This window comes from Podarcis melisellensis (genome assembly GCF_964234715.1).
Source record: "Podarcis melisellensis genome assembly, chromosome: 2".
Classification (NCBI taxonomy): domain Eukaryota; kingdom Metazoa; phylum Chordata; class Lepidosauria; order Squamata; family Lacertidae; genus Podarcis; species Podarcis melisellensis.
In genome coordinates, this window is record NC_138529.1 from 87,349,138 (window position 1) to 87,377,069 (window position 27,932).

General features: G+C 43.6%; 2 protein-coding genes across 2 annotated transcripts; one reads left to right on the plus strand and one right to left on the minus strand.

Moving 5' to 3' along the window:
- The first annotated feature begins 925 nt into the window (after positions 1 to 925).
- RPL32 (ribosomal protein L32) lies at positions 926 to 4,981 on the plus strand. Its single transcript, XM_081898419.1, has 4 exons — positions 926 to 1,067; positions 2,571 to 2,671; positions 2,829 to 3,010; positions 4,802 to 4,981. Exons 2-4 carry the CDS (start codon positions 2,576 to 2,578, stop codon positions 4,929 to 4,931), a joined length of 408 nt encoding a protein of 135 aa, XP_081754545.1. The 5' UTR covers positions 926 to 1,067; positions 2,571 to 2,575; the 3' UTR covers positions 4,932 to 4,981.
- A 958-nt stretch (positions 4,982 to 5,939) lies between these two features.
- LOC309362700 (cullin-associated NEDD8-dissociated protein 1-like) lies at positions 5,940 to 27,819 on the minus strand. The gene is made up of 15 exons (XM_081898420.1): positions 27,505 to 27,819; positions 23,298 to 23,441; positions 22,642 to 22,796; positions 21,944 to 22,067; positions 21,334 to 21,590; positions 20,462 to 20,567; positions 19,112 to 19,260; positions 17,981 to 18,273; positions 16,301 to 16,442; positions 14,140 to 15,645; positions 11,902 to 11,997; positions 9,632 to 9,801; positions 8,597 to 8,761; positions 7,895 to 8,002; positions 5,940 to 7,069 (listed from the first exon to the last, which is right to left on the minus strand). Exons 1-15 carry the CDS (start codon positions 27,570 to 27,572, stop codon positions 6,842 to 6,844), a joined length of 3,711 nt encoding a protein of 1,236 aa, XP_081754546.1. The 5' UTR covers positions 27,573 to 27,819; the 3' UTR covers positions 5,940 to 6,841.
- Between the last annotated feature and the right edge of the window lie 113 nt (positions 27,820 to 27,932).

Genomic DNA, 27,932 nt, shown 5'->3' on the forward strand with positions numbered 1-27,932 from the left:
CCGTGCTGCAAAGTTTTAAGCACATCTCTTTTAATATGAAACCCAGACACAGGGATAAGCAGGAAATTCTGAATCATCAACAAGCATGTCTTTAAGAGATGATGATCATAACTAAGAACCTGTTCCCTGTATGAACCTGACAGCAAATCCCATTGACCTTGATGGGATTTGCTTCTGAGGAGACTTATCCAGGATTGCACACTGCAGATGTACAATGGTCTGTGTAATAGTCTGTTTTTAAACTTATAAAAGTGGTCCCTTTGGAAGACGAGCGTTTTATTTAGCAGAAAACTGCCGTAGAAGAAACGGGGTTATTTTTTAACGCGAGAGCGGGCGAAACTTGCGAGCAACTCCACGAGGCGGCCAGAACCAACCGCAGCAGCCTCGGCATGGAGATTGTACCTGCGCTACCCATGTATGACCACCAGGTGTCCCTGTGGCAGCAGCACCCGCTCAAGCGCCTCCAAGCTCCCCACCACTCAGCTCCTAGACTTTATGAGGAGAGTGATACATGGGATTTCACTTCCGATTCGCTAAGCCGCACCACCTCCACGCCATAACTTCTGCTTCTACTTTTTATTCATGGCTCAACATGAAGCAGTCCAATCCGTGCCAAAATCTTCAATCTCTTCGTTGCTGTCTATGTGCACCCTTTTGTTGAGGCGGGAAGCATTTAAAAAAAGCTTTCATGCGAACCCGAAATTTACCCGCCCATGTTTCTCTACTACTTTCTTATCTCTGAGCTCCTGCCCCTATGCCAAAGCTTGCCGGAAGTGACGTTCCCAGGTCCTTTATATCCCTAGTTAACCTCACAAAAGCTAATATAACAATTAAAGTCTGAAATATTCAGCCAGGACGTTTTTCGATGATAAAATACACGTTAGAGTCCTGTTTAGGAGGACCGGAGGCGTGAGTGTTTCCGCCTTTATGTCCTTCCGTGCCCTCGGTGTGGCTCTCACCCGACCTGCCAGGACCCTACAGCAGTGTCCCATCAACCCTTGCGGCTTCCGCCTTCGCTCTTTCTCTCCGTGCTCGCTCCCTGCGCGGGTGCCGCCATTCTCCAGCAGGTAAGTCCGGGAGATCCGTTGTCATCCTTGCCGGGAGAGGCTCCTGGGAGTGCTTTGCCGCTTCCAGGGGCAGCTTGGAGGCCTCCTCTGTCGGGGCCGGTCGCTATTTCCAGGCGCGCTGGGGGAGGCGGGGAGTTTGGGGGCGCTCTTGGGGCGAAGCTCGGTTTCCCTTTGCTGAAGCTAACCTGGCATGGGAAGGGCGGGAGGCGAGGGCAAAGCAGACAAGCACAAGGGCCTGAAGGCTTAGCCCTCGCTCGCCAGAGCAGCACCATAGGTCCGTGGAGGAGAAACTGGACAGAACTCCTAACGGGGTTTGAGATTTTGCGACCAGTAAATCTTTATCGAAGGTGGAAGGCTTGGCTTCAAATAAAGAAGCTGCTCACTGAGGTTTTTCGCCCCGGTTAATTCAGCTTTCTAAATCAACCTTTGCAACACAGCGCTTAGCACAGTCAAAATGTTCATTTAGCCCGAAGTAAACCCCATCGCCTTCTCCTGAAGCTTAAGTGTGCACAAGGTCCTGATTTACCTCGGCTGGATTTTTGTGAGTGCGCGCGCACATGCAAAATGCAGCTGCTTTGGCATAATCTTTAGCAGTGGTACTTATTCGGAAGTCAGTTTTATCGGGAAAATTCATAAAGGTGTAGCAGATCAAGGTGTATGTTTGTTAATAGGCACGAGTAACTTGGGTTCATTCATTTCGGGGGCCCTGCTGAGTACAATTTGGTTGGATGCAACCCACAAATATTTCATAGGTGCAAACATTTGTCTTGTGTACCATCCACCTTCAATCAGCGTGTGAAGTGGGATTTAAGTTACTGTCCCTCCCACAACCATATATTTGGTGGAAGGTGTGAGGATTCTACTAGGATACAGTGGATGCTCAGGTTGCAAACATGATTCATGTGGAGGGCACGTTCACAACCCGCAGCGTCTGCGCACGCGCAGGTTGCAATTCGACGCTTCTGTACATGCGCAAAGTGTGATTTTGCGCTTCTGCACATGCACAAGTGCCGAAACCCAGAAGTAACTCATTCGGTACTTCCAGGTTTGGCGCGGTGTGCAACCCGAAAACACGCAACCTGAAGTGTTTGTAACCTGAGGTACGACTGTACAATTGTAGGCAGTTGGGGAGCTTGGCCATGGAAAGATAATAGCAAGAGGATAATTTCTGTGAAATCTTGCACATCATTTTACTAGTAGTGGGTTTACTTACAGCATATGTTACACAAAGCCCATTAATAATAAGTATTTTAGGCCTAGGACATTACTGGCATTTTTTAAAGGTTTCTCTGCACTAAATAGATGTGGGAGAAAATAATTCAGAGGTTCAGCTCTTAATTTGATTATCTCCCAGGACTGCATCTGGAGAGCTTTTCATACTCTTCAGCTTTGGACACGGTAGGGAGAAAAGATGCGCTGCTACAGGGAGGTTTTTGTTTTGTTTTTTAGGGTAATTACTTCCTATAGTGTGTTGATTCCTTAAGTGTAATCTGTTTTTGTTAGACACAATGCCGGCCCTCAGACCCCTCATCAAGCCTAAGATCGTCAAGAAGAGGACCAAGAAGTTCATCCGCCATCAATCTGATCGCTATGTCAAAATTAAGGTAAGGTGTCCTTTTGATAAATCACCAGATATTAAAATACTCAAGAGTGCCAGCTTGTGTTTTGGTTTTGCAGCACTGACATGGTAATATATTAGATCTCTGAAAAGATGGTGCAGATGTTGAGGTTTTTATATTCTTTCTCCCTGGATTTCTATAGCGTAACTGGCGGAAGCCCAGAGGTATTGACAACAGAGTCCGCAGAAGGTTCAAGGGCCAAATCTTGATGCCCAACATTGGGTATGGTAGCAGTAAGAAGACAAAGCACATGTTGCCTTCAGGATTCAGAAAGTTCCTTGTCCACAACGTCAAAGAGCTGGAGGTTCTGATGATGAGCAACAAGTGAGTTGGAAAAGGGATTCAGGGATGCTATGTTGTGTTTGAAGATTTCTGGCTTGGAGTGGTAGTCACTGAATGCAAAAAGATTTTGGGAGTTGTGGGATCTAGCTCATCTCTCACAAACCTGTTTTTCTTTTCATTGATGGGATACTGCTACAAGCCATCTCTTCCCCATCCGTTTCTTTCATTTTTCCTTTTGAATCTTAAACTTTTCCTGTCTAGGATTAGAACTCCATCTGTCACTGCTGGAAGGTTTACCACTAGAAAATCTCCTTGTATATTACAATATTAATATTTCTTTAATGTCATAATGCTGAGGGGAGAAAGATTGTCTTCGCACTTGGGAAAGTCATTGCATTCTTTAAAGTGTTCAAAGTACAGCAGAGTATTTGTTGGTACCGTTTAGGTATCTGCCTCAAAGATAATTCTGTAGAGGTTTAGAGACTGTTGAAATTTGATGTAGGGAAATCCTGGTTCAAATTCCTGTTAGGCAGCCTGGGACAGGTTCTCTGTAAACTCTTAACACAGTGTTAGTAGGCTAAAATGCCACACAGAGCTCTTTCAGGAAGGTTATAATGTCCTATTGATTCTCCAGTATCTATTCAGTTCAGACAAATGGGGAACGGCACAGCTCGGGCAGGTTTTCTTACTGGACCCAGTCAAAATGTGCATAACTATATTGTTGTTTTCCATTCACACCAATGGGTAGTCTTTGGTGTTGTGGCCCCTTCCCTTCAAATTACTCCCCTGCCTTTGACTATCTTTCCCCAGTCAGAGTATACGAGTGGGTATTTCTGTACCTGTGGGCCCAATCAAGGCTTGTGCTCTTGGGGAAGAGGGACAGCATCCATTTCTATTAAGGCTATTAATTTTTTTGTATAGTTCTTGTGCAAATCCTCTATTAAAACTGTTAAAATCCAGGTACATCTACTGCAGTTAGTCTCCAAGGTCTGCAATCTTGAGAACATAGTTCCTCTGACCTGGGTTGGAATTTCAGTGTGCCTTCAGCAAGCAGTGGAAATAGGCACACTCACATTGTTTGGACCATTGAAAAGAACTTGGGTGTAGCAATAAAGACCACCCACAGAAACCACACCCACTACAAACTGGCCACCAAAAAAAAGTACTTCGAAACTTGCACAGCAGTGATGACTGCAGTTGTATAATGTGTTGTTTTCACATAATGAATTTTGTGGCAAGACAAAATAAGATTAAATCTAAAATTGTATGCTGGGATTTTGATGACGTTGCATGGATGCTATGGAAACCTGAGCAGCACCTGATCTGATCTGGAAGCTCCTTACACATTATTTCCTTCAGTCTTCCAATTTGTTTAAGCCTGTGTGTTTAAGCCTGTAGCAAATGAATCCCTTATTCTTTCTGGAGTCTTCAAGTTGCATTTAGAACAGAAAAAACTAGGCAGTCCTTTTGGAAGCATACTGCTTCCACATATGTAAATGCCTCCAACCCCTATGTCAAAAGCATCCTGCCTGTGGAAAGTGACATTTGAATGCAAAGGCCATTTCTCCTGTGCATAGACTTTAACAAAGGCATGTTGTTTTTGACCTAATAGTACAATAATATTTGAACATAATGTCCCCTTGCAGGTGGAACAATCACATTAGGACTGTTGTGCAATTTTCCTTAATATTTAATTACCCCCCTACTTTGCTCAATACATACTTGACTACCTCACAGACCTCCAGCATTTTAGATTCTCACTCAGCCTTTCCTAGAATTAGATTTAACATGGTAATGAACTGTTCATGACACAATGCCATTATCTTTTATCAGGTCCTATTGTGCAGAGATTGCTCACAATGTTTCATCCAAGAATCGGAAGGTAATTGTGGAAAGAGCAGCTCAGCTTGCTATCAAAGTCACCAATCCAAATGCCAGACTGCGCAGTGAGGAAAATGAATAAATAGTTGTTATTGTACAACTGTATTTAATAAAAAGTAAAACAAAAAAAAAGTGTCGGAAAACTGATGTTCCTGCTGTGAGGGTATATAAAAGCAATTTTTGTAACTTCATATGAAGCTCAGTTAACAGGTACTGTATTTGCAAACCTACCCAATTACAATCTACTATCATGGAAGAGGTGTACATTAGCAGTGAGAAAAAAGTAGGATTTCTTAACTCACTAGGCTGTATCTTCCCAAGGTAACTTCACAGCTGGCTTTAAAACATACATCTTAAAAAGAGTGTGCCAAACAGGTATACCTCCTTTGGAACCAGCTGCAGTGCAAACTCATTTGCATATGTATAGTGTGTGAAATGGTAATTACTAAGGTGTTCCACTCTGAGCAGTTGGGGAAGCTAGCATGCAGAAGATGCCAGGTTCAATCCTTGGCATCTGTCGGTAGGGGAGGGAATCTGCCTGCTACCTGGCAGGGTGGACAATATGAACTAGATGGACCAAATGCCTTGCTACAAGGCAGCATACCTGTTTATTCTTTATGTGTTGTGATCTTTCCTCCTTCCTCACTTGAAGAAAGTAGATGCTGCTTAAAATGTAGAATATAACCTCAAACCCTGTACAACCCTACATTCTGTTTTATCGAAGTAGAGAGCACAAAGCTTAGTCATTGCTGGATGGGTAGAATATTGGGTGTCTTGGAACTTCCATATCTGCATACAGTGGTACCTCTGGATTCAAACGGGAGGTCCGTTCGCATCCTGAGCAGAACGCAACCCACGTGTGTGCGGGTCGCCACTTCTGCGCATGCGTGTGACGTCATTTTGAGCGGCGAATCCCGGAAGTAACCCATTCCATTACTTCTGGGTCACCGCGGAACGCAACCTGAAGCATATTTAACCCGAGGTATGACTAGTAACAAGCAGTATTTTTGTAGCAACTAACTTGAACCAGAAAGTTCTCTCCTAACAAAAATCAACTTGCAAAAAAAGAAAGCTGCAACTGAATTAATACTGCTGATGCATTTATGATCTTTATTTTCATCGGATGTGTTTCATGTAGAACAAAAAAAGGTGACACCCTGTTTTATAAATAGAGCACTTAAGTGATTCAGACTGACTCAAATGGGGGAAAAAAATCCTATAAGTGAAGCTTAATAATCCATGGTTGCACGAAATTAACATTTTCTCTGCTGTACTGTGAGATTTAAACAGCAGTATGTTGGTATTAGCATTTTTATAACCAGATGGTGCTGTTTCATTATTAAATACTTCATACCAGAGAGATCAATGGTTCTTGGGAGTGACATGCTAACTTTTTGTATTTTAAAATAAATGCTTTGGTATCAAGCTCTCATGGGGGGGGGATAGTAAATACCCAGCTGCTGCATTTAAGAGGTATGTGGTAACAGACAAATATTAAGCATAAGGCATTCCATCATGGAAGACAGTTGGGTTACTTTCATAGTTTAGCACTTCAGTTCACCTGCTACTATGAAAGTCACTCAAGTCAGTGTAAAATTAGCACACATAAAAGTCACTAACTGAGGCAATTATGAGATCTTTGTAGCCATTGACTAATGCTTGAGCATAGCATAACTTCCTTTATCATCACTGTTTTATAAAATTCCATGATAGTGCCACCACATCAGTGATTGGAGATAGAATTGTCAATGCACAACTTTTGGCAAAAAAACATGATTGTGTATTTGAGCTAAAGAATAAGTGACCTTAAAAGTGGTATTACCCTATTGATATTAACAGGCCTTACTGTCATTTTTATGTTTCTAAAATCATGCCTGTTTATATAGAAAGTTGCCATTTTTAAAATGACATCTGCATCTAAAATCAGCTCTAGAATATGATTGTCCACCCTCAGCATAGTGGAGTGTAAGGAGGAGGAGAAAATTGGGAGTTCTAGCTCAAGTCCATTAATTCTGCAGCAGACAATGAAGTAGAATCCTTTTGAATGCTTTCAAAAAGTGAAGACATTTCAGGATTTGCTCTGATTTGAGAGTAAAATTCTGCCATCACAGGGCTTTTATCTACATCAGGGATGGTCAATAAGGCAGCTACTGCCCTCATTGCGGAGCGTTTCAGTTCATCTTGCTTCTCAAATTCCTGTTTTACAGAGCCAGCTTTTACCTAAGAAAAATAAGACATTTTAAAAATGACCTTCAGGCAGAACAAAAATACGCTAATAAAAATCTAACTGACTAGCAATCCTGTAACTGGAGAAATTGCATTGAGCAAGCAGAAGTCTTTGTGTGAGAGGAACAGCAGCACTGAATAAAACACAAAGATCTTACAATGTCTTATAGCAGAGATTTTCAACCTTTTTGAGTCCACAACTCCCTTGGCCAACTGCATTCTTTCTGCAGCACCACTGTGGGGCCCAGGAGCCCAATTACCGTACATCACCACTTGCTTGCAGAGCTAGCAGCCTCACCCTTTTTCAAACACTCCTAGGGTGTCTTCTGGGCAGCTGCTACTGTCACACCTGGTCTCTGAATTCACCACCCCACTCCAAAGAGGTGCCTCCCAGAGGCACCATTTGCCTGCGGAGCTTATAGCCAGGGCTGCTGCAACAAACAGCTGTGCAAGCCCTTGGAAGGCAGACATGCGATAGGGCATCTGAGGGAGGGAAGGAAAGGGGGACAGAGGCCAGTGTTGCCCGTGGCACCCAGATCATCATTCAAGGGACCCCAGGGTGCCACAGCACACTGGTTTAAAACAACTGGCTTACATACAGGGTTACCCTCCAGATGTTGGACTCCCAAATCCCAGCAGGTCTAGAGGTCAGGGAATACAGGAATTGTATTCAGGAGGGCCAAAGGTTAGCTATCTCTAGCTTACAGCAATGAAAGGTAGGTATTTTGTCTAGCCTGAGAATGGAGGGCAGGGGATCAAACAGACCTGGAAGCAAACTGCTCAAGGAAATGAAATACTTGAGCTTTCCTAGTGTATTACCTTTGTAGAGCAAGTTGCTCGCAGGGGTTCAACTAGTCGTTCTAATCTTTGTAGGACTGCATTAGGACAGAGTGTTGAAAGGCGAGCCAGCATAATGAAAGTCAGCATCTAAAAAAAAAAATGGGGGAGAAAAAGGAAAAGGCTACATGAACTATTTCCCCCCTGAAGATTTTCAGTGCTACAATTTCCAGTAACTTACGATCACTTTCACACAACAGGTTCAAGCAACCATCATCAGCCTCAAGTGAATCACTGCACCAAAGTTCCCATTGTATTCTAAAATGATGGATTTTTCAGTTCCCATTGTATTTTAAAATGATGGATTTTTCTATGATAAACCAGGGAAGCAAATGACAAAACTCCATTGTTTGGCTGTTTCCCTACTCCTAAAAACTTCGCAAGAATGGCAGTGAGTTGCAGGCCGGCAACACTTCCTCCCTACTCTCCCTTTCCTATGTAGAAGTGATGTCCAAACACTGATCTCTTATTTCAAAACCACTAAAAAGGGTTTCAGTATTTAGGAATATATAGAAGAGCTCATGTTCAAACAACACCCAAGTTTAGGCATTCACTTGTGCACAGGGAGGAAGAAAACAGCCTTGTTCTCTACATGGCATGGGAGGTGAGTAACTTCCAAACAGCCCTTAGTGAAGTAGTAACAGATGGAATAAGCTGTGCTGCTTATGAAAAGGAGGTAGTTACCCTGATGTCATAATGATCTTTCAAGCCATCCTCCACGTGATTCAAGTACTCGTAAATGTCTAGTCGGTCAAGGCAGCTTTCCAAAAGTGTGTACATGCACTCAAAAGCAGCTTTCCTTACATCAAGGCCATCATCTACTGTGTGTTTGAATGGCCCCATTTCAACCTAAAAAAAGAAAAAGGGGAAATGCTATTATACCTGGTCATTCAAAGAGAGAAGAGCTTTCCAGTAGGCAATATCTGTGTGACACCAGCGTCGACAACATTTAAATCCTCTCTTCTATATCTGCTGCTGCCTCAAATATTCCCCAGGAAAGACACAGTCCCTATCCTGAACAGTGAACTATACCACATAGTTGCCCTGAGGCTACAATCCTAAAAACACCAGGAAGAAAGTTCAGTTTAACACTGAAACTTAAGTGCCTAGGATTGCACTGTAAAGCTTAACACAAGTTGTACTACATGGGGAGAACATAATTTCTTGAATTTTATAAATCATTAGAAGGGATGCCAAAATTTATATATGATGAAATGAACAGATCTAACGTCTGCTAAAGTTTACATGTGCTATTAGACTTTTCCACCCGACCAGTAATAATCACAAATGTCTGCACTCCCCTGCTATACAAAATTTTAAAGCCCATTTATCCTTATCCTGATTATTGCCTATTTATGTTGGTAATTACTTTTGACATTAAAGCAAAGACATTATCAGCAAAGCATTTTTTAATGTGTGTGTAAGCTGGGGTTTGAACTGTTTCAGTTGTCAGAAAAACATATGCTACTTCATGCTACTCGTAAGGGCATTAAAATGCTATAGGGTCCATGAAACTAGAAGCCAAGCCACATTTTCCTCTTTTTTTACAGTGAAATTGCTAAACCAAATGTCAATCTATCTATTCTGTTTATGCAATATATGCAGACTTTAGGCAAACAGAATCTATGGAGTTAAACCAGATAAATCCACAAATTATAGGAAAAAGCCAAATCACAATATGAAACTGAAATGGATAATATTATCTACATGGGTCCATACCTCCCGTATCAGTTCCCTTCTAATCTTGGTTTCATTATACAGGTGGGGCAGTACTGTGCTGAGCTGGTCTCTGATCAGAGTAGGTTTGTTGTGAGCAGCAGAATTAAACATAGCCAAAGCAACACGTCGAACATTCAAGTCGGGATCCTGAAGTGTTTTTAAGAAGTCACCTGCATAGTAATAGTACAAAAAACAGCTTTTACTTCAAAACAAGCTGGGAAACAGCAAGTGGTCACTTTGTTGCAGATGTGGAAGAAAATATTCTCACAAGATCCAGCATGTTCACCTTTGATCAGCATGGGAACGTCACTATGAAATAAACAGTCTCACCCCATAAAAGACAGACTCAGTAATAATAATTATTATTTGTTATTTATACCGTGCCCATCTGGCTGGGTTTCCCCAGCCTCTCTGGGCGGCTTCCAACCGAATATTAACAACAATACAGCGTCAGACAGTAAAAACTTCCTTAAACAGGGCGTCTTCAGTTGTCTTTGAAAAGTAAAATAGTTGTTTATTGCCTTGACATCTGCTGGGAGGGCATTCCACAGGGCAGGCACCACTACCGAGAAGGCCCTCTGCCTGGTTCCCTGTAACTTGGCTTCTCGCAGCGAGGGAACCGCCAGAAGGCCTTCGGTGCTGGACCTCAGTGTCCGGGCTGGATGATGGGTGTGGAAACGCTCCTTCAGGTATACAGGACCCAGGCCGTTTAGGGCTTTAAAGTCAGCACCAACACTTTGAATTGTGCTCGGAAACGTACTGGGAGCCAATGAAGATCTTTCAGGACCAGTGTTATATGGTCTCGGCGGCCACTCCCAGTCACCAGTCTAGCCGCCGCATTCTGGATTAATTGCAGTTTCCGAGTCACCTTCAAAGGTAGCCCCACGTAGAGCACATTGCAGTAGTCCAAGCGGAAGATAACTAGAGCATGCACCACTCTGGCAATACAGTCTGTGGGCAGGTAGGGTCTCAGCCTGTGTACCAGATGGTGCTGGTAAACAGCTGCCCTGGCCTGGACACAGAATTGACCTGCACCTCCACGGACAGCTGTGAATCCAAAATGACTCCCAGGCTGTGCACCTGGTCCTTCAAGGGCACAGTTACCCCATTCAGGATCAGGGAGTCCTCCACACCAGCCCGCCCCCTGTCCCCCAAGAACAGTACTTCTGTCTTGTCAGGATACCCCATCAACTGAGTCACACCTACAGAAACTGTGAAAACAAGGTGTCGGCATTGTAGAAACAAGCCACCTTAAACCCTCTTTTCTATATTTCTAACCCTGATGCCCTCCAGATGTTTTGTACTACAATTTTGGACTACAACTAGCCCTAGCCAACATGCAGCTAATCCAAAAACATTGGGAGGGCACAAGGTTGAGAAGGCCTGCAGTGACTAGACTAGCTGCATCTATTATTAACACCATTCCCTTTTCCCTTCATTCTCTGAAAATTAAAACTGGAAACAGAACTCAAATGTATTAGAAATGTCAGAATATATAGCAGCAAGCAATTTCTTTTTGACAAACCTGATCATTCAGTATTGAAATTAGCAGCCGCCACATAAACTGAACTGCAGATGAGAAGTTTTGTCCAAAGCAACATCTGTGCATGGCTGGAACTTGCTTCCGCTTAGACCACTGGACTTTGCCTTTCTCTTCTCGTGGGCCCTCAAAAGTCTGATCTGCAGGAGTTAAGGGACTCTCCAGAGCAGATTTTAGGGCTGTGCAGAGAAAGCCAAGGTCCTGTTGTATGAGCAAAAGTCGTCTTGTACAACCTTTGAGTCCATCCATGATTTTTAAAAATTTCTCTCTTAATTCTCCACCTATGAGGTGGCTCCAAAAAACTACTAAATTCACCCATCCAAATCTATCTGTGGATAGATTTCTGTAGAAATAACCAAGCCATGTATAGAAACAAACATGTTCCTGCACAGGGAGCATTTCCATGACATAACCAGCACCAAAGGACGGGGGGCACTACTATCATCAGGGTTGTTTTGAGTTGTGCTCTGGCACCATGTGTGTGCTACCCACAATATAATCAGTGCTCTTCAAGTCCCCCATTAAACCTGGGAGGAGGCAAGGAGGAACCAGGCTTAAGCTCAATCCCAGTATGCCTTTCTCTGCTCTAAAGCATAATGGCTAATATATTGAGGGGGCCTTCTACAACATGCATTCAGCCTTGCAGTTCTACTGATTGTGGTTAAAGAACAACTCCCCTAGCTGGTATTCTGATCGCCCAGGGAGGTTTCTGTATGAAACAAACATTTACCTATGCATCCTTTAAGAAGGGGATCAATGGGCTGTGGATGATCTGAAATGGTGAATTTGATTGCAGTTACTACTGTGCTTCGAGCATATGGTGAACCTGCAATCAAAACAGAGGAAAGAATCGTCTTAAGAAGGAGCATAGAGATCAGATAACAACATTTTATTAAGATTGCTATTCAGATTCTGCCACTCCAAAAGACACACAGACACACACAGACTCAGAGAGAGAGAAATCCAACATAAGCTAGCAAACAGGAATATTAAGTGTGCATGACATACCTTTTTTAGTGCTCTTTTTTGGTACTCAAGTGAACCAGCTGGAGGACTAAAACTATAACTAACTTTACATTCATCTCCCTGCTTAAGCCACTTGGCAGACAGCTGCAGTTTAAGCAGGGTGGTCATCTAATTGTCTAATGAAATAAACTGTCAGACGAAGGGTAGGGTAAAGTGACAAACAAATATGCTTAACAGTATGAGCAGAATTTTACTGGGAACATTTAGCATGGCAAAGTAATACTGTATTGTCTAAAATGGGATTTAAAAAACCTTTCCAGTGCTTTATTCCCAAACATCAACACTGGTTTAAAGAAAAGAAAATCTCCGTTTAATTTCATTCTGGAAGCCCACACCTCTGTGATGACTCCTTAATTTCTCCCTCTGCATTAGTCACGGCGATAAGAGCCTACACCCATTTTCTGCAATGCAGAAATTTCCCTCCTAGATGAAGCCCCTTGAAATGGAGAATATAGCCATTGCTCCCCCATTATATAAAGATAGTCATCCACAGAGCTGCACTCAGACAATTCTGCAACAATAGCAAGCCCAAATGAAATTGGAACCCTCTTCCACAGTATGCTTATTTTATATACAGTGGTACCTCGGTTTACGAACTTAATCCATTCCTAAAGTCTGTTCTTAAACCAAATACATTCTTAAACCAAGGCATGCTTTCCCTAATGAGGCTTCCCGTCACCGGTGCCTTTCCACCGTTCGACTCCCATTCAAAGACTGAGGTAAAGTTCGCAAACCAGAACACTACTTCTGGTTTTGTGAAGTTTGTAAACCAAATTACAGATAATTTTTAAGGTGACTTGGCCTAGTGGTTAATCCAGAACTGCCCATTATATTTGACACCCCTCTGTTAGGCAAATGTTAAGACATCTGAAGAAAACCTACTTTGTTAATACCCTACAGAATATAGTTTCATTAGGAACGTACATATGTAGAAGGGAACAAGTGTTTGCCCTTTTAAATAAAAACCTTAGGTTTTCCCCCTCTTAAATAAAAACAAATACTGTAGTTTTTTCTTCATAAAGGTAAAGTAAAGGTACCCCTGCCCGTACGGGCCAGTCTTGACAGACTCTGGGGTTGTGCGCCCATCTCACTCAAGAGGCCAGGGGCCAGCGCTGTCCGAAGACACTTCTGGGTCACGTGGCCAGCGTGACATCGCTGCTCTGGCGAGCCAGAGCCGCACACGGAAACGCCGTTTACCTTCCCGCTAGTAAGCGGTCCCTATTTATCTACTTGCACCCGGGGGTGCTTTCGAACTGCTAGGTTGGCAGGCGCTGGGACCGAACAATGGGAGCGCACCCCGCCGCGGGGATTCGAACCGCCAACCTTTTGATCGGCAAGCCCTAGGCGCTGAGGCTTTTACCCACAGCGCCACCCGCGTCCCTTTTTTTCTTCATAGAGTCATCTAAATACCAGAATAGTCTCCCCCACCCATTTTTTCCCATTTTGTTCTCCTAGCTGGAATATCTCTCTTGCTTTTTCTCCTCTGAAGCTACACACGCATCAATATACAGAAGAGCCAACCAACAAATTATTATAATTTGCTGCAGCATCTAGCGGCCATCCACTAGTAGTATAAAAATGAATGCAAATGCATAGTTTTTAGTAAGTTTTGTGAGTTTTAGCTGAGTTTTTATGTCCAAGGTTATTATGCACAGAGAGCTCTTTGATTAAGCCATCTATAAATCCCTCTAACTAAAATACGCCAACCAAAATCACTTTTATCTACTGGAGAGGGAGGCCCTGCCACTAGTTCCAGCTTTAAGGCCTGCCCATGGAGACACCACCTCAGGGGCTTCTACCACCTGAGGCGGTTGCTTCACTCAAGTGGGCTGCCCTTGCTTCCACAATACTGGCTCAATGACAGAAGTCATGAAAGGCACAGGGGGCCTTAGTGCCGACAGCATCTCAATAGTGCTACAGTCGGGCTTGGCCTCGTTGTTACCTGATGACAGCTGTTTTTTCAACCTGGGCAGCAGCTGAGAAGGATTCACCACGGTCAGTTTCCCCAGGCACTCGGCAACTACGTTGCGGGTCCCTTCCTCGGTGCATTCGCAGTGCTTGAAGAGCAGGGCCCAAATGTCCTCCACATAGGGTTTCAGGCTCTCTCCCGGAGAGGAGCTGATGACTTCCTTCAAGGAGTGGAGCAGCAGGTACTGCCGTTTAGGCTGGCCTCCAATCTCTTTGAGCATGAAGGGAAGGTACTCTTTCAGGCTGCCTGCACTGATGTTGCCCAGAGCGTAGGAAGCTGCCGATTTTACCTCTTCACTGGGCGAAGCGAACGCATCCAGTATCACGGCTTTGAGCTCTTTCTGAGCGCTGAGGTTCGTGGTGCGTCCTATTTCGGCCAGTGAAAGGAAGGCCAACATTTTGACAGCAGCGCTGGACTTGGGATTCTTCACATCCTGAATGAACTGGTTGACCACCCCGGGTGCTTCTTTGGGGCACACGGAAGAAAGGGCTGCCACGCACTTTGCAACAGAGTGATAGGCCTGCTTATGTAAATTTGCAGATGCCCCGCCAGGGCTCGAAGTGTAGATAGGGCTAGTCAGCTGCTTCATCAGTTCTGCATAACTCATGTTGACTGTCTTAGTTACAACCAACGCTTGGAAGAAGTCCACAATGGCTTTCAGGGCCCCGCCTTGCATCAGAGGCGAGTAAACAAGCTGAAAGAGTCCCGAGAGAACTGTACCACTGATCTTGGACAGGGACGAGGGATAAACCTTAGCTAAGGTTGTAAGGAACACGATAGCCACCTGAGAAATGTGCATATCGTTCTCACTGATTAAATCAGGGAGCTCTACTAGAACACATTCAATCATGGCCGGCTTGAGGCTGTCGCTGTAGTTCTTGATCAAGATGTCGAGAGCCGTCAAGGTACTCAGTTTCAAGGCACGCTGATTCTTTCGCAAGAAGGAAGCCAAAATGGGGAATCCTTCTGCAAGAATGGGCCTCAAGTCTATTCTGAGTGGGGAGCTAGCAATTAAAGTTAGTGCTTTGACTGTGGTCAGTCGGGTTATTTCGTTTTTCAGCCTCTCCAGGAAAATCTTCAAAGTTGGCTGGAGATCACTGCTTAGGTAATCTCCAAGGTTGCAAACAATCTGCCCCATGCAAGAGATGGCCCGTTCTTTCACTTCCTGGTCAATGTCAGCAGCTTTCAACCTCTTCAGAGTAGCAGAGAAGAGGTCTCTCACATAGGGCTTGGCATCAAACGTACAAGGCACATCCAGGGGCCGGATGATTTTCACCAGCTGCTGCGTAACCAGCAGAGCTTCTGAAGTTATCTTGTAAAAGGGATCCCCTATGCAAATCACAACGGGGGGCAACAGGGCCTTAACATGTGGGTGGAACACATCCCGGGAGTGGTTGCAAAGGACGACGTGAAGAAAAGACAGCGTATCAATCTTCATGTTGGAGGAGCTGGATTTATCAGTCAGGGAGAAGACAATGCCTGTTTGGAGAAAGTATTAGTCAGCTTGGTTCTATTTTTAGAATACAAAGTTCGCTTCAGACAGAATTAAACTCATACAAAAGAGAACTGGCAGGGTGGGGATTTAGTCACAGATAAATTTGCATTCTTTAATAATTTGCACCTTCTGCACAATTTGTTTCATGTACAAATCCCTTTGAGTGCCTTATAACAGCTTACAGAAGTCATTCCCCTACTATATAGCTCCTTGGAGGGCAGGTAACTCTGCTCTCTCGCCACACTCCAATTCTATCTAAAGCAAAGGTGTGCTGGAACAAGCTCACCTCAGAACTGGTCACCTGCCATGCCTATGCCAGTGACAGCTCTGAGCAAACACTTTGGCTTGAAGTGATGTGTGCCTCCACTGTGTATGACAATTTTAGATAAGAAAGGTAATCTACCCCCAATCCATGAAGTTCAAATGGATTTTTAAAGGACTAGATAGTACCAGCTCTTGGCTTCTGCAAAGCCAATAGTAAAATATCCACCGACTTGTTCTGAAGGAGCAGAAGGTTAGCTATGCATGTAAAAGAAGCCACTGTCATATGGTTTAGGTGCATCACATTTGAAAATGAAAAGTATTCTATACTGAAAACCTTTTGCCCTGCTATGTCCCCTCCCTCCTGACAAGTTTTACCAGGTACTAGTGCAGGTATGTGATCTGCAAGGCAACCAGGAAGAACATTAGCCAGTTCTGTCAGGAGAGTGAAGCACCCCTGTCTTGACTTGACACTCTTCTCTTTGAGCTGCTTGTGCAAGGCCTTGACGATGTTTGGAACCTGTAAGGTTAGAAAGAAACTCATTAGTAACCCAACACGAAGCTAAAGAAGCAAGTGATCCAAGTCTAAGACTGGGCATTAATCATTTAGTATGGAATGGGAAGGGGAGCCAATTTGCAAATGGTTTCTGTTATGCAGGAAAGGTTATAGTCGTGGATTGTTTCCTCATAATATTCATCTATGTGGACATGGGTGAGCTTCTCAGAGGGGGGCAGGAAGCAAACACATAGGGGATCCAATTCTTTGCAGATAAAAAGTTTTTCACATGAACTATTCTTCCAAAGGTATGTTTTTTAAACAACAACAGCAAGTGTACTGTGTGTCCAAACTTTTGGACAGGAGCCATTTTTAAAACTTCAGATCCACCAGAATGTTCCCCCAAGATCCACAAAGTAGGATCATTCCAATCAAGTACATTTCAAATCAGTGCATGCCCTATCTCTGCAGGCACTCAATAGCCCCAGACCCCATTGCTATCAAGATGAGATATGGATTCAGAAAGTGAAACACAACTTTTATATGGCAGCTAACATTTTGCTCACTTCAGAATAGTAGCCGCATTGCTACAGCTGCTAGAGAAATCATATTGTTTTGAAAACAATGCAGTGGGTGCTGACAAGTTATTTTCTTATTTCATTTTCACAGCACACCACATTTTCATAAGCTGACAGAAGACCCAATTACGTGAATGTTTTGGCACACTATTAATCAAGCTGCGGATTACCTTTCAAGTGGCAGAGCATATGCCCACACCGCCTGGGGTGGGCGCATGGGGTACACCCCCAAGGGAGGTGGGGGGCAGAGCCCATGTATCACAGTTCAGGAGAGGAGAGGGGTGGCGAAACTGCCACTGACTCTCTTCCTGCTCTCCACCCCTGGATCACACCTGACCCAGGAGCGGAGCTGCTTCAGCCAGGCTCAAGGCATGCCACAGCCAAGGAGGGTGGGCTGGAGCCTTGCCACCAACTTTCCTGCTCTCCCCCACTCCCGGGTGAGACCTGACCCCGGACCAAAGCTGTGGCCAGGACACAGCTTCTTAGCACACAGAGCCAAGCTCCAATGAAGGTGCCTGCTGTGGAGGTGCCTGGTCACTCCCCCCCATAAAAACTGCACCTGGACTATGGCTGCCATGACCTCCCCGCCATGCTAAACCAGTGCTCCAAGGCGTCTGCAGAGAGGAAGGGCTCCTCCACAAAATAGTAGGCTGCATCTTCCTGTTGTTGCTGCTGTCTATCTACTTATGGAACCAGATCATCATATCAGAGCAGTTGTCTTAAGGGCAATAGATCTCCATTTGAACCAACAGAGCTCCATTTGAACCAAGCCAGTGAGTCTAACGTAAGTTCATCATTTTGAAAACACCTTGTTAAGCCAAGGATTAGGAATCTTTGGCCTTCCAGCTCCCATCAGCCCCAGCCAGCATGGTCAATGGTCAGAAATGATGGGAGTAAAAGTTCAGCAAAATCTGGAGGGTCGCAGGTTCCCCAACTCTGTGTGAGGCAGGGTCATCTCTTCAGGCCCCTGGCTCCCTCACTCACCTGGTTCTGGAGCATGGTGAGAGGTATATCCTCCTTGCTTGCCTCATCTGCAGCATGCAACCAACTCTGAATGGGCAGCGTTTGCTTCAACAAAGATATATAAGCACAGAAGATGTCAGCTTTAACATTCTCCTCCCTTTCCTTGAACCTGCTTATTAAAGCCGGTGAGAGTGTTTTGTAGAAATCCTGCAGGAGGTCATGCCTGGTGCTGACAATAGCCTCAAGGCACTTCGCCGCAGACCTGCGAACTTTCCAGCTAATGTCATCATCGTCACTGTACTCATCATCACTTTCTAAGGAGAAAAAGGGGAAAACCAAGCATTAGGAAAGTGGAAAAGCAGGTATTGACTACTTTAGGGTGTAACGGGTCTACATCCCATTTCTCTTTTTCAAACAAAGAAACCCAAGACGGACAATGGGACAATAAACCATCACTTCAAATCTTCCCATAACACTGCAGTACAATAGGATTTTGATATAGTTTTCTGTCCAGTTAGAATTACAAGGAAAAAGGACAGAGGGACAAACTTCAGTACAGAAAAGAAATGTAAAAGGGAAAAGGTCAAGTTGGTTGCATGTCCCAGCAAGAACAAGAGAAGGGGAATCACTCTCTTTCCTTCTGCTAGCTGCTGGGTAGACTGGCCTCTCAGTGGATCCTGCTATGGAGGAACAGAGTTGAGAAATAACCAGTTTCAGTCAACACAATGGAAAGAAGCTTGCTATCTCTCCCTCTCATTCAAACAACTGCAGGGAAAAGTAGGCATTGGAGAACTTTTCTGAGAAACAGGAGCCAAGTGGCTGTTGCTTATAGCTAAGCCAGGCCTCACTGCCTCTCCTGCTTAAAAATGAAAATAATTCAGTTCAGTTGATCCATTTAAACCCATCTTGCAGATGCTCCAAAATTCAACTTGGACATGTTTTTGGAGAGTTAATTTACAGTTACTTCTAAAGCGATGAACACGTTGTTTTCATGTTCTGCTGACCATGGAAAGATGAGTCTCTCCATGCCAGCCTCTGGGCTGGTTGGCTCAGGAAAGAGACAGAGAGGTTTGAAAGGACTCTTCAGGATACTGATGGGGCAGCCCAGGCTTCTCTGAATATATCACCATCAGATTTCTAAGCATGCCGTACCTTGTTCCTCATCCTCCCCATTTTCAGTTTCCATCATTTCTTCTTCATCTTCCTCCTCATTGTCATAATTATAGTTTGGGTCATAAGTGATATATTTGAGGCACAATGCTGTCACACTAGGAAGGTGAGGGCCAATTTCTTTTGGACACCTTTGAAAACAGCAAGAAAAGGTCAAATGAAAATGGAACAAAATACCTAATTCAATAAATAGTTCCAGTTACAGATAGGTAGCCGTGTTGGTCTGCCATAGTCAAAACAAAAAAATTCCTTCCAGTAGCACCTTAAAGACCAACTAAGTTAGTTCTTGGTATGAGCTTTCGTGTGCATGCACACTTCTTGGTATCTGAAGAAGTGTGCATGCACACGAAAGCTCATACCAAGAACTAACTTAGTTGGTCTTTAAGGTGCTACTGGAAGGATTTTTTTTGTTTTTTTCAATAAATAGTATTCTCCATACAACCAATTAATAACAGTCTCTGGCACCCCCAAGGTTTGAAACACCTTACATCAGTTTCAAAAACTTCACCATACTTCTTAATTAATTGTGATTGATTGCAACTATGAGTCTCAAATGCACACATGACCCTCTCAAGCGTTGCCTATTCATTTCAACAAAAAGGCCAGATCCACATGCACAAAGGAGTATGTATGCAATCGGGGTTCTACTAAAATCAATCTGGAAACTGATATTTGCATAAAATCATTATCTGGACCAGATACAATTTCACAACTGGACCACTCTATGCAGGATCACAGGAGAGGTTCAGTGTGTCAAAATTTCCCTTAACAGTTATACAAAGGACAAGATCTCGTTTCATAATGCCTGATTCAATCTCACTCTATTCCTGCCTTTTTTAAATGACGTAAGCCCTTTTCTTCATTTTATTTAACCTTTAGAACAATGAAGAAAAGGAAGTTATAATCTTCCCTGAAAACAAACTATTGGGGATTTCAGCTGCAGAAACATGACTCAAGTTTCAATTATTTTAGAACTGCGACTCTTCACTGCAAAATTTCCAGATCCACCAGATGTGTCCCACTTGACAGGTCTCCATTCAGTGGTAAGTCCCTTTCCAGCAGGTGTGGTTATGTAACATAAGGAAATCATTACATAGGCATGCAAAGGGGCCAGCCAACCATCTAGAAAACATCACTGGAGGGCTCCTGAGACACATTTCCCTTAACCGGAATAAAATCAGATCAGACAGCACATATTTCTGGAAGCAGCTTATTGAAAAGCAGACCCTTCACAACCACACCACCCCCCCCCAAAAAAAAATACACAAAGCAACATTGCATGCTGAACTTTGCATGTCACAGAAAACCAGATCATGATAAACATACACAAACCTTCTCACAAAAGACTCAAAGGCCTGGAAGCAATATTCCCTCAGCTCATCATCCTCAACGTTGCAGTACTGAACGATTAAGGGGATCATCTTTTCCAGATAGTCTCCTAGAAGACAGCGAAGGAGTGAACCATTAAACATAAATTTTCCCAGGCCTAGAGAGTAGTCAGAGGGCTCCTGATAGTGCTGGATGTAAAATCCAAAATATCTGTTTTTCAGACATATCATAATGCATAACTATCTCTACAACATGAAAGGGAGCCCGTATCCAGTGACAGCAGTACAATGGCAGTTTACATGTTAGAAATCAATAGATCTGGGACCACATAAATCCAAGAAAATAGTAGCAGCCGCAGTGAGAATATCTCCTTCATCCTCAATTTAAATCACCTGCTAAAGTTTTTTTTTTTTTTGGCTTACAATTATCCATATGGAGCATTTTCCCAGCTCATTTGCTGGAGCCATCTGAATTGATCTGTTCTGTGTATATATCTTTGACACTTTATTCACTCCTATTCTTTGCTAGTGGCCTGCTAGAATCTTAGGCCAGAAAGCTGGGCTCCCATACACCTGGGCTTCTTCCAGCCCCATTGATCCTAGTATAAAAGGTTCTTAGCTTACCCAAGCAATAAAAACTGCCTTTGGCTCCTGCTTACACCGTAACATACTCAAAGTTGCTACAGCCAGAAAAGATGTTTACGGTAGTACAACTGGATTCCCAAGATACTAATTCAGGAGTTCAAGATAGGCCCAGGTAAAAATCCCACCTCACTGGAAGAATGAAACCAAGAGCTAGGGGGGAAATACAGGCATAGAAATCCACTTGGGTAACAACAGCCACAAGTGGCAAAGCCTTCGCAAAACAAGACTTACCTATGCGGTGCCCAGCCTGCCTGCTGATTCCAGCAATACACTGGATGTATGTTCTGGTGGTAGACGTGGAGTTGTTTCTCTTCAGCTCTGCTAAGAGGTGCTCCATAAGCTCTGCAAAGATGTTCCCATTGCAAGTCAAAACCAAGTGGCCAAGGGCAATGATGGCCCTTTTGCGCACGGCCAACCTGGGACTTGTCAGCTGAGGAAGGAGGCAGTTCAGGATTGAGGAGTGGAAGGAATACAGAGTCCCCCCTAACCTGCAGCCATGGGCAAGAGACACAGGAGACTCATGTCAGCATAACTCCTCGCCAAATAGCGGCCACATAAACGCCACGAAGAAACAACTTGCTGGCACTTCTCTACACCTTTCTACAACAAAATGAGGAACAGAATTCACATATTTTCCTATCAACACAGTTTTTAAGAACACGTTCATTAAAACCAAGTTATGAATACTGCCTGAATTGATTTTTCTCTAATGTGTCATTCGCTTGGTGCCAGGGAAATAACACACTTTGCAAAGCATCATAATGCTTCTGTGCTCTTCATCTCTAGAAAGCTGCTGCAGATGCAACCTACTACACAACTGTTTGAAATGTTTTATTTATACCTGCTCAAAATATCTGACAAGATGTCAAGAGCTTCAAGCTGCACAGAGACATCTTCTTGCTTTCCAATGGCTCCAGTAAGCTGGGCTGTGATTTTTTTGCATACGTTGGCTGTCATAGTGGAACCTATTAGGGTGGGGAGAAAACCAGAATTAAGGGGTGAGTGAATGAATGAAAGTTTATTTGCATCAACCATCGGCCATAGCAACAAAAAACAATGTGATATACACAGAACAAAATAAAAAGTAAATTCTATAAAACACAGTTTAGGTTCCTGAATCAGCAGTCAAATAGTGGGCCTTATTCTGATTGCCCCAGCTAGAAACCTGGCAACCTTTGCAGTCATCTGCTCCTCTTGATCTGCCAGGAGAAACGACACTGTGGCAGTGGTTGGGCGACCCGGAATGGTCAACAAAAGAGGGGAGTTAAGGGGTTTGAAAAAGAACAAGGAAATATATCTGGCAATGCTTCAAATGTAGATTATCTCCCTTCGACTACGACAATTTTTAGTCAGAGTGGTGAGATTTGCATTAAGTCCCAGTGTAATTTTCAACCATTTCATTTCTAGCTTTAAAAGTAAAATAAACCCTTTCCACTCAGGACATGATTGCATTTCTGTTTAATAGCTTCTAGCATTTGGAAAAAGAATTTTACAAAACTTCAAATAGGCGGGTTTGGGTTTGGGTTTTGTCCGTTTTACCTGTAGATGGAGGAGGCAACTCAGAAATGACCGTCTTCAGCCCAATACTGGAGATGTCCCGGAGTTGTTCCTTATCCGATAACATGTTTGTACACAGTGTATCAACAATTGTTTCCACCTGATATTCTTTCACTTTGCTCACCAAAGGGCCCAAACTGCAATGCCAGGGTGAGGGGGTGGCAAGGAAGAAAGAGATAAGAGGTATCACACATGAAATGAAGTTGTTCCCAATAGAAATCTTCTGCAGACAAGGCTTGGAAGATGACAGCTATAAAGGAAATACTGTACTCATGGGAGCAAACATAGGACCTTGACTTATACCAGGGGCATCTTTCACAAGGCAACACTGGGAGATGGCAAGTCAAACAAACAAACAAACAAACAAAAGTACAGCTTTCTGTTGCAAGCAAATATGCACACACATATGCTGTAGGATCACCCATAATCCCCTGAAGGGTTGTGTCTGTGGACAGGATCAGCAGGCAAAGCCACAACTGAACCTACATTGTGTGAAATAGCAAGTTTTCATACAGGGTGAAAAGCAAAATACAAGACGACATAGCCTACGCAAAACCTGTCCACGCCTCCTATGGATTACTTAGCAGTTTTACATTAAAAACCCAAGTACTGCTGTAGCTGATGTAGAGGGGTCTTACCATTTGACGGCCAGGTTTTGCACCTCCCCATTTTTGTCTTCAAGTAATTTTAGAAGCATTTTCACAACTTTCTTCTCACTGTCTTCGTCCAGCTTTATGGAATCTTTCTGCAGTTCCATCATCAGGTCATTGGTAGCCATAAACCTGGGACACACACACACACATATCAGCAACACGTTGTATTGATTGGCGCAAGCAGTTCCATTTTAAAAGGGTTGACAGCAGAATGGAAGATTAAAATCCATAGAGCTGGAGTGCAAGGAAGAACAAACTTTTACCAACAGTAACTAATCCATAGCTTGCCTACTAGTTAAATCAATATACAGAATCCCCTTAACTAAAGATAACCAGGCATATGGAAGCAAAGGATTTACTTAGCTTAAACCATTTTTTATTTTAAAAAAACCTCAATCTTTCCAACTCAACCACACTTAATTCTGCGCATACTGCATGACTGGAAAGATGTGCATGATTTAAGTATTTACAGCAGCAAAACACCAATGGGACAATGGCATACTTCATCTGTTGCACAAAAGTGTGAAGAAGCTCTGAGAGCCTTCACTAGCTGAAATAGTTATATTTATCTTCCCATCTATTCTCAAGTACATGGTTTACAATTAGAGAATGTTACGTATTCTTCTTCATTAACAGAATGCTACGGGTGCTAGCTTATACCAAAGTGCTATGCCAGACACAAAGCCAGCACTTTATCAATGGGTGCTGGAAGAGGCAGTGCTACGCATAAACAAAACTTGGTCCACACCTCAGTGTTTAATATTGGCACTTCCCTAGAGATACTACTACCTATTGCAAAACATCATTTCTCCGGGATCATGTACAATGTGCAGCTCCCAATGATGCATAATCTCCAGCCCTAAACAGCCATTCTTAATGGACCATTTATCTTTGCTTGAGAATCATTAGCACATAATTTGGACAGGGCAAGTGAAGCTGTTAATATTTGGCAAAATCAGATGCGAAGGACTTCGAAGCTTTCAGTGAGGGATTAGCCTTGAGAATTGGGACAGGATTTTCTACATATTTGGGGATAGGGTGAAAACTCACAGAAAGGCATTATTTGCAAACACTCCATATATAAAAGTGAACAAGTAGCGTACAGGGAGCAGACCCAGGCACACCAAAGAGCTGACCATTTCAATGGCACCCACAAGGTGTTAGTAAAAACCTGTGGTGTTACAGGTAAGGTGTTATCACCATTCATAGGCCAAGCCTGGCTTGTGAATTCCTCACAGCTGGACTGCGCCACAATCTAAACTTCTCTCTATTGCCTTCTCTGCATTTTTTACTCTCTTCCATATCTATATCCAGGGCTTTTTCCCCCAGCCAGAGCTCACAGGAGCTCAGTTCCAGCACCTCATTTTCTAGAAAAGTAGAACTGTCTAAATCCACTTTGGGGAGAAGAGGTGGAATAAATGGAAATGAAAGGGTTCCTTATGAACCTAGAGTTATTTGAAATGTACTGTACTGTATATGAAAATATACAAAGCCCCAACCAACCTCTCCTACCTAGCTCTTTCCCCCTTTGTTGCTGTTGCAAAAACATGAACAGGGAAGTGGGGAAAGAGAAGAGAAAATAAGAGGAGCTCTTCCTACACATAGTTCCTGGAAAGGGCAGACAGAGCCAAAGAAGTATGCAGTATGTGGAAACATAAATAAAAAAAGGTAAAGGTACCCCTACCCGTACGGGCCAGTCTTGACAGACTCTGGGGTTGTGCGCCCATCTCACTTAAGAGGCCAGGGGCCAGCGCTGTCCGGAGACACTTCCGGGTCACGTGGCCAGCGTGACATCGCTGCTCTGGCGAGCCAGAGCTGCACACGGAAACGCCGTTTACCTTCCCGCTGGTAAACGGTCCCTATTTATCTACTTGCACCCGGAGGTGCTTTCGAACTGCTAGGTTGGCAGGCGCTGGGACCGAGCAGCGGGAGCGCACCCCGCCGCAGGGACTCGAACCGCCGACCTTTCGATCGGCAAGTCCTAGGCGCTGAGGCTTTAACCCACAGCGCCACCTGCGTCCCGGAAACATAAATACATTTGGCCTATTGCTCTAACATTAGTCCTGCAGCTGCCTCACCACCACCATCATGAAACTAGTCACCAACCACGATATTATCCACTGTGTTAGCTGCAAGCCACACAGGTAGGATCTTCAAAAATTAGGTATATAAGGCTGAAATCTTATATACTCTTACCAGGGAGTACGTTCCACTGAATTCAATAGAATTTACTTCTGAATAGACATAGATAGGATTGTGCTGTAGGTCAGCATCAATATACCTGTTTTTTGTGGTTGCTGCAAACCTTATAGGTATACCTAGGCCCACATCTCACCTGAGTATAGTGACTCCACATGTGGCATTAATGAGATCACAACACTTACTGCTGTGCCAATGTGATGCCCTTGGCCTGCTCCTAACGCCTCAGAGTGGGATGTTCCATCAGAGTAGAAGTCATTACTCTTCATTCTCATCACACATGGACTAATCACAGAACCTCACAAGTTTATGCCTTAAAGCTGCCACCTAGACATACCTACTCGGAAGCAAGTTCCACTGAAATCAGTTGGGCTTTGTTCAGAATATATTCATTTAAGATCAGAATATAACAACTTTAAAAAAAAAACTTGTTTGGAGTTGGTTATCCCATTAAGGTTTTATCTAAAATATTTAATAACTACAGTATTCCTTCTGAAGACTTTTTTTTCAAAAAAGGACTTCTGCTTAAAACTGGAATCTCAAAAGAGCTGAACTCTCAGTTATAAGTAACCACCAGAAATAAGGTTAAAATAGTAAGCTTTCAAAATACACAACTCAGATATATAATTGAGACACTGTGAAAAATGAATAAAACTGGTTCAGGGCCTTTAATAAATTCACAGTGCCACTGGAGGCATGCTGTCTCAGAAGTCAGCCCCAGTGGATTCAATAGAGCTTACTCCCATGTAAGTGTTTACAGAAATACTTTATTTCCAACACATATTATACACACAGTAAAATAATAAGTGTACTGTATAAACAATTATGTTTATTCACCAGGCCATCACCACACTGAAATGTAAACATATTTCAATATCATTCCCCCAAATATAATCAAATTCTATTCATGAGTACAGTATTCAAGTATAAATCACGCTGGTATTAGAAGGTGATGAGACACCATACCAGGCCCAATACCGTTGGCACATCAAGCACACAATACCCTGATTCCTCCTCACAATTTTGAGCATAGAACATATTTTTTTGCATCCCTCAGATACAGGTAACCCTAACGAGAATCCTAGTGCTTGGATTTAGACCAATTTAGGCCATACATTCCATGGAAATCAAAGGGATTTCATTCCTTCCTTCCCTCTGGGGAATGTTCAACTCTATTAGCACCATACTCTGGAGGGTAGAGCTACAAATCCTTTTACACATTTGGTGGCTGATTTCCCACCCACTCCTCTTATTTAGTCATACTGTATACTGATTCCTTCAAATATGCAGCCGTAACCTACAGCCTGTTTTCAGCTGCTGTTTGAATGCATCTTCTTCCAGTTACAACTGAACTTCAGTTTGGTTTCCTCCAAACACCAGTGCTTGGTTGGCTATTATTCCCCAGCTTTGCAGAGATCAGATTTGTTTTTCTTTAAAAATGCACTGAAGGCGACCAATCGTCTCCCAAATGGTAACAGCTGATTAGGAAGATTCCCCACCCACTCCCACCATGGCCCACTGCAGCTGTCTAGCAGCAGTGCATCTCTACCTCGGTCTAGGAAGAGGAACATAAAAGGTTATCATAACATCAGCTACCCAGTGAGAAATTTTAGGACGGCAGTATTCTCCTTCTCAACCCTGGAAGCCTGCAGTACGTTTCATATCCGTCTTATTAGCCCTGTCTATAGATACAGCACACACTACAGGCCCCATAGTATAGGGGGGAGGGGCGATATTGCACGGACTACAGCCAGTGAGCCTCCTTAGTTCACATCATCCCCTTTAGAAGGGTGTCCTTTTTCAGGCGTAGGTATTTTTTAAAAACCTCCCCCTCTTCCACAACCCCCTCCCTCTAAAAGGTTTGCAAGCAAACACACACACGTGTGTGCAATCCAAAAAGCCAACAACATACGAAACCTCAGAACATGACTTTACAACATGCACCCACGCATGATATTATCTGCACCAAACGCTACCAAACCTCGGGTCCTACCTAAAATCTTTGTCGGTGGATGTCATCTTCTCCAAAAGGTTGGAGATGTGATAGGATATGTTAGTCATCTTGGACAGCTGGCCTTGGAAGACGATCTCTTCTGTGCAGCCTGTTTTAAAATATTATATAGGTGTTCAGGAAGGAGTTGAAGTTTCTTGCTGCCCTAAGAAGGGGTTCCTTCTGCTGGAGATCTGCATGGAGAATATGGCGACAGGAGGGACACCGTGAGACGGGGGTAGTGTTTTTCCTCTCTCTCTCTTTTCCCTCCCTCTCCTACCCCCTCCCCTGGTTAGAAGTCGCTGGAAAAGCTGAGCCCCTGCACTGTTATCATAGGATATATATAGCCTATAGTCGGGGCTACGGCTGGGCCGAGGGCGCCACCTACTGGCAGATATCCGCAGCCTCTCAAGTTACAGGAGAGGGGGGAA

Excerpts from the sequence above, each read along its gene's own strand:
- LOC309362700 (XM_081898420.1), bottom strand. The coding sequence starts at position 27,572 with ATGACTAACATATCCTATCACATCTCCAACCTTTTGGAGAAGATGACA. Across the intron at positions 22,068-22,641 it reads GTTGCCTCCTCCATCTACAG|GTTCCACTATGACAGCCAAC; the intron begins GTAAAACGGACA and ends CCACCCTAATAG. Across the intron at positions 16,443-17,980 it reads TCACCATGCTCCAGAACCAG|GTTCCAAACATCGTCAAGGC; the intron begins GTGAGTGAGGGA and ends CTAACCTTACAG.
- RPL32 (XM_081898419.1), top strand. The coding sequence starts at position 2,576 with ATGCCGGCCCTCAGACCCCTCATCAAGCCTAAGATCGTCAAGAAGAGG. Across the intron at positions 2,672-2,828 it reads ATCGCTATGTCAAAATTAAG|CGTAACTGGCGGAAGCCCAG; the intron begins GTAAGGTGTCCT and ends GGATTTCTATAG. Across the intron at positions 3,011-4,801 it reads GTTCTGATGATGAGCAACAA|GTCCTATTGTGCAGAGATTG; the intron begins GTGAGTTGGAAA and ends ATCTTTTATCAG.